The sequence below is a fragment of the Sturnira hondurensis genome, unplaced genomic scaffold, assembly GCF_014824575.4.
Source record: "Sturnira hondurensis isolate 20B ecotype Veracruz unplaced genomic scaffold, ASM1482457v3 Scaffold0004474, whole genome shotgun sequence".
Classification (NCBI taxonomy): Eukaryota; Metazoa; Chordata; class Mammalia; order Chiroptera; family Phyllostomidae; genus Sturnira; species Sturnira hondurensis.
The window spans coordinates 8,980,257-8,992,822 of record NW_028077105.1 but is presented as its reverse complement, the minus strand read 5'-3'; the positions used below and the strand labels follow the sequence as shown (position 1 = coordinate 8,992,822).

General features: G+C 36.9%; 1 protein-coding gene across 3 annotated transcripts in view; it reads left to right on the top strand.

The window, feature by feature from the left end:
• The window catches only part of LAMA2 (laminin subunit alpha 2), a 531,387-nt gene that overhangs the window by 133,848 nt on the left and 384,973 nt on the right, over positions 1-12,566 (top strand). For all 3 annotated transcript variants that reach the window (XM_037045779.1, XM_037045780.1, XM_037045778.1), the window contains exons 2-3: positions 550-720; positions 7,453-7,565. In XM_037045779.1, coding sequence (XP_036901674.1) covers positions 550-720; positions 7,453-7,565 — 284 coding nt within the window. The remainder of the gene's footprint in view (positions 1-549; positions 721-7,452; positions 7,566-12,566) is intronic.

Here is a 12,566-nt window from a genome sequence, read left to right as displayed (position 1 = left end):
CAATGAGATGAAACTCTGTTATATGACCTATATATTTGTGGTTCAAGATGGGATACTCACACAAGATAGCTATTGTTGTGTTGGCTGTTTTCATCTTTTTTTGTTTGACAGTTTAATAGAAAAGAGGTCATACTCCTGACTAAAGAGTCAGGTATTGCATGTTTTAAAAATTCTTGTGGCGCACTGGTTGAAAATATCTGTACTAGATAATAGCTGAAATGGAAGATGAAAGAGAAAATAAGATTTTTGCCAATAACAGGAATGAAAGATTTTTAAAAAGTATGTGTTAGAGATAGTACTTTCTAATTCAGTAGTAGAGGTCAATAAATTAAGACGATTTCTTTAAAGTCTATATTGAAGATGCAAAAAGAAAAATATTATTTTAATAGTAAATGCTATATATGCGTTATACTTAAGTCAGACATTTATCACTGGTTATTTTATTTTGATTCGTGCTCTGAAAAATATCTTAACTTCATTTTAAAATGCAGCAAAATTATAGCACATTGCTTCTGGTCCACACACCTTCATTTGTTCCATTTTTTTCAGGTTTATTCCCTGCTGTCTTGAATCTTGCTTCTAATTCTCTCATCACTACAAATGCAACATGCGGAGAAAAAGAACCTGAAATGTATTGCAAATTGGTGGAGCACGTGCCCGGGCAACCCGTGAGGAACCCCCAGTGTCGAATCTGCAACCAAAACAGCAGCAATCCAAATCGTGTGTATTTTAATATGTTTTTTGTGGCAATGGGAAGGATTTATAATAGAGAAATTTTGCAGAAAATCTGCATTCATAGTTGAGGGGCTTATGATCCTCAAGATTCCTAGCGTTCTCGTCTGCTGGGAGCTAATTTACAGCCCTTCTCTGTCCCTTGACAAACAGACTTCAGACTATCTGAAGCAGGTACAGGGCTGGAGTGGAATTTTCTAGCTGAAAACCCATGACAGTCATTAGGTTTACTATCTCCAAGCTAGTATTTGAGGATGTGGTTGTTAATTTAGGCTTTAGTCATTCATTGGTCACTTATGTACCAGGTACTGTGGTGGGGATCTCTGGCTTCGACGAATGAGGAAATGGGCAAACAAAGCAGACTATTGCTAGGTAGATAGTGCGGTAAGTACAAAAGAAAGAATGAGCATAGGAAGAGAAAAATAGTCACAAAGTCAGTCTTGGTGTAAATGAAGGCTTGGCAAACAAAATGATATCTAAGCTGAGATTCAAGGACAAGTTTGGGCTGAGCAAGAGAAAAGAGAGAGAAAGGAAAAGTAAGAATTCCAGGAAGAGAAATCAGAGTAAGAAAGGAAACCTCATTTGCTCTGTGAACTACAAGTATTTAGGGGTGGCTAGAACTGAGGGTGTCAGAGGGCAGAGGGTGGAGATGAGTCTGATGCAGAGGCAGGAGCCAGATGATGAGGGATCTTAACCCCCACCAGGAGAGTGTTGTACCTGTTCAAGCATTCGAACACCTGCCACTAGCAATGCATTGTACTGACGCGTACTATTAAGTCATACATACATGCAATGTTAAGGCCCTTGACTTGGGGAACTTAGAGGAGAAAATAGGGGAAACAGAAAAGTAAATTGAATGCTAAGGGAACATTTAGAGATTCCTGGGAGAAAGCAACCTGTATACTGAAAAACTAAGAGTTAGTAAAATGAAAAAGAAAAAAATTAAAAATATTTTATTTATTTTTTTAGAGAGAAAGGGGAAGTGAAGGAGAAAGAGAGGGAGAGAAACATCAGTGGGTGAGAGATACATTGATTGGTTGCACCTTGCACGCCCCCAACTAGGGACCTGGCCTGTAACCCAGGCATGCCCTGACTGTGAATTGAACTGGCGACTTTTTGGTTCTTAGGCCAGCTCTTAGGCCACTGAGCCACACCAGCCAGTTCTGGAGGAAGATATTATATAAGAAAAAGCATACATAAATCTTGAAGGTATAGAACAGCATGATATATTCAGAGAACTGTAAGTAATTCAGTTTAACCAGTAAAGCATTTCTATGGACAAAGGGGGAATGGTGGGAGATGGCGGTTGATTTTGAAATGTGCATTAGGAAGTCATCAAATACATATATTGGGGAGATTAATTAAGTGAATAATGTCAATGAGGTGAGTTATAAGGGGACTCAAATTCACAGTTATATTACTTTTAAATTTGTTTAATGTTCCTTCTATTTTTGTTTTAAATTGTAAAACATAATGCAAAAAAGTTTTCACAATTTAAATTTTTGTATCAAAAGAAAGTTGGGAGGCATTGTGCATTCTTTCTTGTAGCTGGTTAAAAGAAAGAATGCATAGTCCCCTGTCTGTTACCTAATTTAGAAATCCTGAAAACAACATGTTTGGACCGTTGGAACTTTTGTGATTAAAAGTGTTGGTCTGATGTGAGACAGAATGTTACAAAACAAACAAACAAAAAATAGTGAAGACACCAAAGATGGCAACCACCAGAACCTCCCTTGCCCTTTAATGAGTCCGGTCATTTTCTGTGGTGTAGGTGGGTATGGTATGGGCATAGGGGTGGGGGAGATGGTGTCACCACATTTCATCTGTTTGCTATTCTTATATAGCCTGATAAGAACAGAGGATCTAAACTGAGCTCTGGAAAGACATCAGAAGTAAGAAAATGGAAATAAGGGCCAAACAATGAATCAGTTGACGGACCAGGCTTTAGGTTTATTACGGAAAATGATGAAAGTGGGGAGAAATTGCCATTGTTTCAGGAACCAATGATGATTTCATAAAGGATGTGAGGAAGCCTGGAGGCATGGACATGTTTTAGGGGAGTGGAGGGTTGGTGTTGAGAGCGTGTGAATGTGTGCTTAGGATGGGGTAGGCAGACAGGGAGAGTCAAAGAATGTAAAATAATGTGTGTATATGTGTCTGTAGGGATACATGTATACATGTATGCCTATATATATGTGTATGTATATGTATATAAATATAAATCCATATAACAGATGTGGCAAAAGTAGGTTTACAGTTATGTGTGAAAATTTATTCATATATTATTTATTAATTATTATTTTACTATTCATACAAATAACTGAAAACCTACTTTTGCCCCAACCTGTTTTTTATAGTTCCTGCCTGCAAGTGTACGTTAGGGTAAATAAGGCTTGGATATAGAAAGCAAGTAAACAAATATTGAAAACAGTACATTCAAGACTGTACCTGGGGTACATGTTACAAATGATGTGAATTTCTGAACAGTAAAGCACCAGTGGGAACTGACAAAACAAGAGAAAGTTCCACGGAGGTGGTTAGTCTTAGAAGGGTACTAAAAAACTGAATTACCCGAGATAAGAGGGGAAGGCATTTCAGAAATGGAGAAAAAAAAAGGAACTGTCATCAGGCATGAGAGACAGGTTAGAAGTAAAGTGCAAAAATGGAGCTAGAAAAAAAAGTGAGTGGAGACTTTCGGTTGAAAAAATGGATGAGATGCATCCACTATATTGAGGCCAAGAGTGGCTTTTACCTCCCTCTTTAGAGTTCTATATTCAGGGTCTCTTTGTCTCAATGAAAGACATTCATATTCAGACAGTCCTACTCCAGATTTTCACATTGGGACAAAAATGTAAATTTTTTCAGTGAAGCAGGTACCTATGAGATATATTTTACATCTTCCATTTTTTTATTTGTAGCGTTTTTAAAATTTATCACAGCCTAGATTTACTTTGTGTGATTAAACTAGCAGCTTTATTACATTTTAAGTTCCTGTTTTAGAATTAGACATTTAGAAAGCATGATGCTCCACAAGAATAAAAATCTAGGAATAAACCACATGCATATATTCTAGGAAAAGTTGGAGCAAATGATGATAAAATTCCACAAGTTCAGTGAACAGTTACAATAAATCTGAAAAGCCTATACTTAGTTATCATACAAAGAAAAGGGAACTTGAACTTTCAACTGTTAATAGATTGTGCTTCCTAATTAAAAACTAACAGTTGGAAAGATTTACTTTATCAATAATTTTCTCACCAAACTTTAGATGCAGTTAGCTTTGGATTGACTTGCATAGCTTTTCCTAATAAGGATATTATAAGTTTCTATCTTGTAAATAAGAGAACTATGCCACCAATTAATCAGTTTTTGCAAATTACTTATGATTAAACTTTCATAATGGGGATTAGGGTTAATTGTTAATTTATCTCTCAGTCTTCCTTTTTGTGAATAAGTCTTATATCAATTTGAACTGAGGTAGCATATATCAAAATTTCCAATTAGGCAGCTCCTTTTAAAGTTTTTTAAGACCCACAGATTTGATTTGGATATGGAGTTTTGTGTGTGTGTGTGTTTTTTTTATCACAAATTAAACACACAATCTGTAAAGAAATTTCAGCCCTGGCTGGTGTAGCTCAGTGGATTGAGCAAGGGCCTGCGAACCAGAGGATCGCGGTTCGATTCCCAGTCAGGGCACATGCCTGGGTTGCAGGCAGGTTCCCTGCAGGCCAACTCCCAGCAGGGGACGCATGAAAGGCAACCATACATTGATGTTTCTCTCCCTCTCTCCTTCCCCTCTAAAGATAAGTAAATAAATAAAATTAAAAAAAAAAGAAGTTTCAAAAGGACTTTGGGGAAATGTTCACAGTGATACCTATTATTTTTCAGAAGCAATGTAATATTTCATTTATGGATTCTGATTCTCAGTGGGCAGATTTCCTCAACCATTCACAACACCAAGGGTGTTTATTTGATATTAGTAATGCTTCTCATACTTGTTGTTTTAAAGACTCAACACCTTCCCTAGCTTCAACAGAAGTAAACTAGTGTTAGTTAATTAGGCAATATATTCAGCATTTTTACTTTCCATTAATGAGATTGGATGCCTCATTATGTGGACGGCTAATGTGAAAAGACTTGGTATAAAACAAAGTTCATACAGCTGTTCAGTTGAATTAAGTAATTTACCAATAAAAATTAATTCTTTTGTCCTGTCTTATAACTCATATTACCGTAAGCAACTCAAAGACATAAGCCTCTGTTTTCAGTTAAACAAGGTATAGCAAACTACCTTGTTTAACTGAAACAGGGTTATTAAAGTTAATATGTCATAGAAATGTTCACAATCTGAAAAGCACATATTATTGAATATTCAGTTTTTAATATTTTTTGAAGATGATTTTACTTTATTATTGTATCTGTATTGCAACAAGAACTTCATTTTGCCTGATGTTTATGTTCAAATTTTTTGTTACAGGTAATTGGTCTTCAATTAATATTCAGAACAGTATACATTTTGAACAGATATATAATTAACTTTATGTATATGTGTAAATAATGGTTACGATATCAATAGTGTTAATGTTCCTCCGGTAAACCTGTGAGTCAAAAGTTCCCATCCAAGATATTTTTACTGTTTGATGGCAAAATGAGAAAATAAGAAGAAAATCCAAATTTCTTTTATGGAAAGAAAGGAGTACCTTAAAAATTATCCTTCATTTTTATATTATGGTTTTTAGAAAAACTTTTTTTTAAAGATTTTATTTATTTATTTATCTTTAGAGGGGAAGGAGAGGGGGAGAGAAACATCAATGTATGGTTGCCTTTTGTGCATCCCCTGCTGGGAGTTGGCCTGCAGGGAACCCGCCTGCAACCCAGGCATGTGCCCTGACTGGGAATCGAACCGCGATCCTCTGGTTCACAGGCCTGCGCTCAATCCACTGAGCTACACCAGCCAGGGCTAAAAAAAACTTTTAAATGGCCTTTATTTAATTAAACAATACCGACAGCATATTAAATGACAGTAAAATTAGAGAGAAGGCTACTCTTACTTAAAGAAATAAAAAGCTTAAACTCATTTTTGTTTATTTTTTTTTCTGAAAGCTAAGAATGAGGGAACCACTGATGTGAGTGGACTGTTATTATTCCTACTTCAAGTATGACATGCAGAATTTAGGTGCACACTAAGTACTAAATGGTCAGACCAAGTGGACCATCTAGCTTCTCATACTCCTGATCATCATGTTCCAAATTGTTGTTTTTTTGTCACCGTTATCATAGAACACCTGCGTGGGTTACTGTAGGCACATCCAAAGTCCATAGTTGTTTCTAGCAGTGATATGGTGTGTTCATTTTTTTTGAAGCATTGATTCAATTTACAAAGAACAATGTGTTCTGATCTAAAAGCTTATTGTTAGGCCATCCATTTGAAGTGCGTTTTCAGAGAATTAGTGTTATTCAAGTTCTCAAGACTGAACCCCCAAGGCATCCTTCATCCCTGAAGGAGAGAAGACCTGGCAGACAGGCAAACTCCACTTCATCTTCATTTCTTTGGGAAAATATGCTGGTCTGGACATGAGAAATTAGGATGTTAGTTACCTTTAATTCAGCGCTCTGGCTATAAATAAGGACATCCCACATTCTCCACTCCTGCCATTCTCCCCAGTGCATGAGCTGAGCCTTTTTAAAGGAGGGGAAAGGGAACAGAAGTTGTGTTAAATGAGAAGCACCGATTTCAGACAAAGACCCATGACTGAGGACCAAAATGGAAGGAGGGCTTTGGCAGTCCAGAGGTAATGGCTGCTGTTCCGAGGTGCACGGAGCTGGAGATGAGGAACATGAGGTGTAAATATTGTAAGGAGTAAGGACTTAAGAGAGGCCTGTTGGGGAAGGGGACAATGATTGTCCACACCTTGTATTTATTTGCTATCCGCAGTCTTTCTTTTATTCTCACAGAATAAAAAGTCTCATTTACTGGGCAAAGGCAAAGTGAGATCTATGTTTTGTGGGCAGGATAGAGTTTCTTGTGAAGTAGTCCTCTTGCCATTATTCCAGACATCTCCACTGAGTTAGGGATTATGGGAACAGGCAAATGCTGACTGGAAAGTTTGGAGTATCTTTCATTATACTTTTAAATAGAGGTGGAAGTTTGGCAAGTTTAGAACTGACAACAAAAAGCCTTATAAGATGAATTTGACAGCCCTTTATATTAAAACCAGGTACATATTGAATTGCCCGAGTCTTGGCAATGAATTTGTCAGTAGGACAAGTCTGCAAATACCTTTAAACCACAATTTAGGATTTTATGTCTCTGTTAATAGAATTGGTGGCATACTAGAGCCACCTCAAACAGTAGAGATACTGCTTCTTTGAATGTTTGAATGATTGACACATCAATTAGATTTCAATATTATTTGTTCACACTGAATTTCTATAGTTATTGTTAAATTTGCCCATTTTAGTCCACGGCCAGAGTGCTGAGCAGGTTCTTCTTTTGTGCCTAAGTGTTTAGCCATTTCACCCTATCTTTCAGAGTGCTATGGAAAGGGTAACATTAAATAATTCATTTGACGATATGAGTTGCTTTCTCTTTATATTATTTTAATGTTTGATAGTCACATGCTCATGGTTTTAACTCTTAACTTTTTCCTTTAAAGTAACAGCTGTAATTGATTATGTAATCTTTTCTCCTCCTTTCACGTGCTGCTGCTGATTCATTAGAGAGACACCCAATTACAAATGCTATTGATGGGAAGAACACTTGGTGGCAGAGTCCCAGTATTAAGAATGGAATTGAGTACCATTATGTGACCATTACACTGGATTTACAACAGGTATAGTGCCTCCTTCTTTTTTATTTAATTTCATACGCTGTACTTTACATTTCCATGACTATTTTGTAGCTACCAATTTATGTTTATTAATTCCTTCACCTTTTTTTTGAACCAGCTTTAGTGCCTCTCTCTTTTCGTTTTAATTTTATTTTTTCATTTTCCACTTTGAAATTGTATTTTGTTTTAACTTTTTAGGCCACTAGTAGTTCTTCAGCAAGAAGATACTCTTTCTTATCACCCTCCATTCTTTTCCTGGTACAGTGAACAAAGAGGCCTATTCATTTAGTATGCTGTTGTTTTAAATTTTTGGCATTTATTTTTAAAGGACAGCTAAAATGAATTCACAAAAAGAGTTTAGCATTGAGCCCAGAAGAGCGTGGTTCAGTTGGTTGGGCACCATTCTACAAAGCAAGGGGTCACCAGTTAGGATCAAGGTCAGGACATATGGCTGGTTTGATGGTTTGGTTCCTGTTCAGGGCCCTGAATGAAAGCAACCAATTGATATTTCTCTCTCACATCAATGTTCCTATCCCTCTCTTTCTCCTTCCCTTCCTCTCTTTCTAAAAATAAATAAATAAAACCTAAAATCTAAAAGAAGGAAAAGAAAGAAAGAAAGAAAGAAAGAAAGAAAGAAAGAAAGAAAGAAAGAAAGAGAAAGAAAAGAAAGAATTTAGCCAGTGCTGATTTTGTTTTGACTAATGGGAGTTAATGATGAAAATATAGATCAATAAAATTTTACATAAAGAAAATACAGTAGTGTTGTTTAAAAAATATTTTGTTTTTTAATTATAGTTGTCTGCATTTACCTCCCCCACCCCCCCACCCCAGACATCCCCACCTTTATCCCTTGCTTCCACCCCTCCTTGGTTTTGTTCATATGTCCTATATAGTTGTTCCTGAAAACCCTTCACCCTTTTCCCCCCATTACCCTCTCCATTTCCCCTCTGGTTACTGTCAGATTGTTCTTAGTTTCATTGTTTGCTTGTTTGTTCATTTTGTTGATTGGGTTCCAGTTAAAGGTGAGATCATATAGTATGTGTCCCTCACCACCTGGCTTATTTCATTTAGCATAATGCTCTCCAGGTCCATTCATGCTTTCACAAAGGGTAGGAGCTCTTTCTTTCTCTCTGTTGTGTAGTATTTCATTGTGTAAATGTACCATAGTTTTTGGATCCATTCATTTACTGATGGGCACTTCCAGTACTTGGCTATTGTTAAATGTGCTGCTATGAAGATTGGAGTGCATAGGTTCTTTTGGATTGGTGTTTCAGGGTTCTTAGGATATAATCTCAACAGTGGAATTGCTGGGTGAAAAGGCAATTTCATTTTTAGTTTTCTGAGAAAACTCCGTACTGTTTTTAACTTTTATTTATTTATATATTTTTAAAGATTTTATTTATTTATTTTTAGAGAGAGGGGAAGGGAGGGAGAAAGAGAGAGAGAGAGAAACATCACTGTGTGGTTGCCTCTCATGTGGCCCCCACTGGGGACCTGGCCTGCAACACAAGTGTGTGCCCTGACTGAGAATTGAACTGATGACCCTTTGCAGCCCACACTCAATCCACTGAGCTACACCAGCCAGGGCTGTTTTTAATTTTTAAAATAATAGAGTGTTTCTACTCTGTTCTTGGTCATGTACTGAAGGTTCTTGGATAACAAAGCTCTGGAGAAATTGACCTTGTTATTGAGAGTTGAGCAAGCTATGGCATTTGGGTATTAAATTAAACTTGGGACACTACATGACATAACAAGCCTTGCAGTTGTACAAAATTGATGTTAGAGGGGTTCAAGTTTATGTTGCATAAGCCTAGGTGCCTTCCACACTTAGTTTCTTTCTTCTTTCTCTTCACAATATTCAGGTTAGGCTGGTGTTATCGACCAAGAGTCACTATCACCCCAACTTATTTAGGCTTGCAAATACTATGGGATCTGGAAAAATATTTTTATATTTTTCTGTTTTTTTCTTCCAAATGCAAAAGTTTATTTAATTGACTGGGCCCTGAGACTAGAGATGGTGAACTCTTTAACTTANACAAGCCTTGCAGTTGTACAAAATTGATGTTAGAGGGGTTCAAGTTTATGTTGCATAAGCCTAGGTGCCTTCCACACTTAGTTTCTTTCTTCTTTCTCTTCACAATATTCAGGTTAGGCTGGTGTTATCAACCAAGAGTCACTATCACCCCAACTTATTTAGGCTTGCAAATACTATGGGATCTGGAAAAATATTTTCATATTTTTCTTCCAAATGCAAAAGTTTATTTAATTGACTGGGCCCTGAGACTAGAGATGGTGAACTCTTTAACTTAGTCTGTTTCTCTCTTACTCCCTGGAGTCAGCATGGGAAAGACTCTTATCCACTCCTCTCTAGCCCAGTAGAGATAGAGCAGCAAGGGAGTTCGGGGTCGGAGAAGGGGAATGGCCAGAATAGTTATTGACAGAAACTATGTATAGGTCTTCTTTCCACAGGTGACCATAGTGGAAGGAAGTACTAGTCATTGGGTGTTAGTCACATTCTCATGGGTTCAGATAGACACCAGGCATTTCCTCAATGGGAGTATGACTTCCCCTCCTCTCAGGGTTCCCCTCCTCTCAGGCCCATTTTGGCCAGGGTGCACACGTTTAGGAACTACAAAGAGCTGACTGGTGGATTTCACAGTAGACCCTCTTTCCACCCGCCTGAGACTCCTCAAGACTTGAACAACTGGAGATCAGCAGTGGATCAGTGACACAACTAAATCACCAACTACCCTGGACTTATTTCCACTTATACCAGCGGAGGAAGGTCAGCTTTGAGTTAGAGGGATCTCTCAAGAAGTCTCCGAGCACTATCCGTGAATGGAAGATCAAACTACTACACTGATCGACCATGCTCTCAGTCATTGGATACTTATACATGAATTTCCTGCAAATTCTAGCCTCAAAATGCACTCCATTCCTCTCCTGATACAGACAACGTGGTCTTTTATCAGTCACAGAAGTTCTCTCCCTTTATGCAGGTACTGAATACCTGCTTTCCCAATCAGGAGTGAGTCTGCTATCTCTTACCTCAGGTCATTTCCTGGGATAGGAAATCAATAAATAGGGACAGTTGACTGCTCTGATTTCCTCTCCACCTAATTTTTTTTAGATTGCACATGGAACAAGAGAGTAAACTACTGACATAATTTGCATAAATCACTTATATTTGAGCTCAACCACAATGGTGATGGCATAGTACATGATACAATCACAAGATTTTACTAAATAATTTCTATCCAATGTATGTATCTTATTTCATTGAACAGGACAAAGATTTCACCTGAACACCTATTTTTAATGCAGTCACTTATATTTTCCTAAGTTTGCTTTGCATCCCTACTCATCCATTCCCACATGGTATCTCAGGACTTATGTGGGTTTGTTTTCCTGTACTATCTTTCTATTTAGTTTCATGACCTTAAGATGAGTGAATACTTAAGACATCTTTCTTTTATAGTTCACTCTTTATAACAAGGGGTGGGAATCTGTTTATAAGACAGCTCTACCTGACTGCAAAGTCTGAAATACACCTAGTGGATATGGTGTGGAGATATGACCTCATGTTTCCCATATCCCAAGATGGTGCCCACTCTTGTCCTTTACTTTAGCCCTCTCCTACTTCCTATAAATCAACCTACTTTGTATTCAAGAGAAGGGAACATAATCTATCAAATGAAACAAATCATATTTCTACTCGAGTTAGATTTTAATCTCATCAATGATTTAATGATGTAAAAAGTAAAGCAGGTCTGTAGTCAGCCTTTATAGTGGAGTTCCTCAGAAAGGAAGGAGCTTTAGAGCTCTTATTTGGCTTTAGGCTTTGGAGTAACAAACTGTGGAACAAGTTCAGGGAACTTAACCAAGGAGAGAAGCTTCAGGAATGAATATTTTAATGCATCGGCAACAGAAAAAATGTTGCCAATGCATCCTTATTTTTTATTTATTTCTCACAGTAAGTCTATAAGGTAGCTAGTATTGTTCTTCTTAGTTAATAGTTGAAGAACGCTGAGACTTAGAAAAGCTAAGTGATTTGGTCTTCTTAACAAAGTTTATTATAAACATGGCTGGGATTTTAACCTGAGTACCCTTGATTTAGACCCCAAACTACATCAGTATTTCTTAAACTGAGATTTGAAGACCTAGCCTGGGGAGCTACATTGTTCAGGTTCAAGAAATATCACACTATGATCTCCTGGTTTTGACAGAAGAATATAGCTGACATTTGTTTTGTAGTATGATAAGGGACTAGATTTTTCATTTTCTAATACATTTTAGCATGCTTTTAAAATGGCATAACTTTGTCTTTTCCACCTCTACAACAGGAAGGATTAGTAGGTTATTTGGCATAGTAGGCACTGTTATCGAATTTGGAATCAATGGCGGCAGTTTTATAATAAATAGATAAATCTTGCTGTTTGTCAGTGATTCAGTGAGAAGTTTGACCATTTATTGGTCCTCTTATGTATTTGGAGATGTATGAATTTAACAAGTGCCAGTTTATCTTTTGTTATTGATATGTACTTGGCTCCTCTGAGAAACACATTTATTAATCTATTTTAAATAGAAACAGTCACCTTTGGATTCCCTTGATTAAATCATTACAGATTCCAATGGAATATTTCTTTTATGTTTTAACATTCAAGGTAAGTACTAGAAAAATACAACAATTTATTGAGAAGAAGTAGCTACTTTATAAATTGGTTGCTTTTAGATTTTTATTGCTAAGGGATTATTAACTTTTCCCAATTCTGTTATTTACTCACAGCATATTGTGAGCAAATGATTTAATCATGCTGTGCCCCAGTTACTAGATTAGCAAAAATAAATAGTCTAAAATTGTGGCAAGAAACTTGACATAATGAAAATAGCAATATAACAACTAAATTCCATCTGGCAATTGTAGCTATTGTAATGTCGTAGTGAAGGCACAAACTCAAGAGAAGGTTAACTGTTCCGGTGATGAGTATGCAAAAACCCAATATA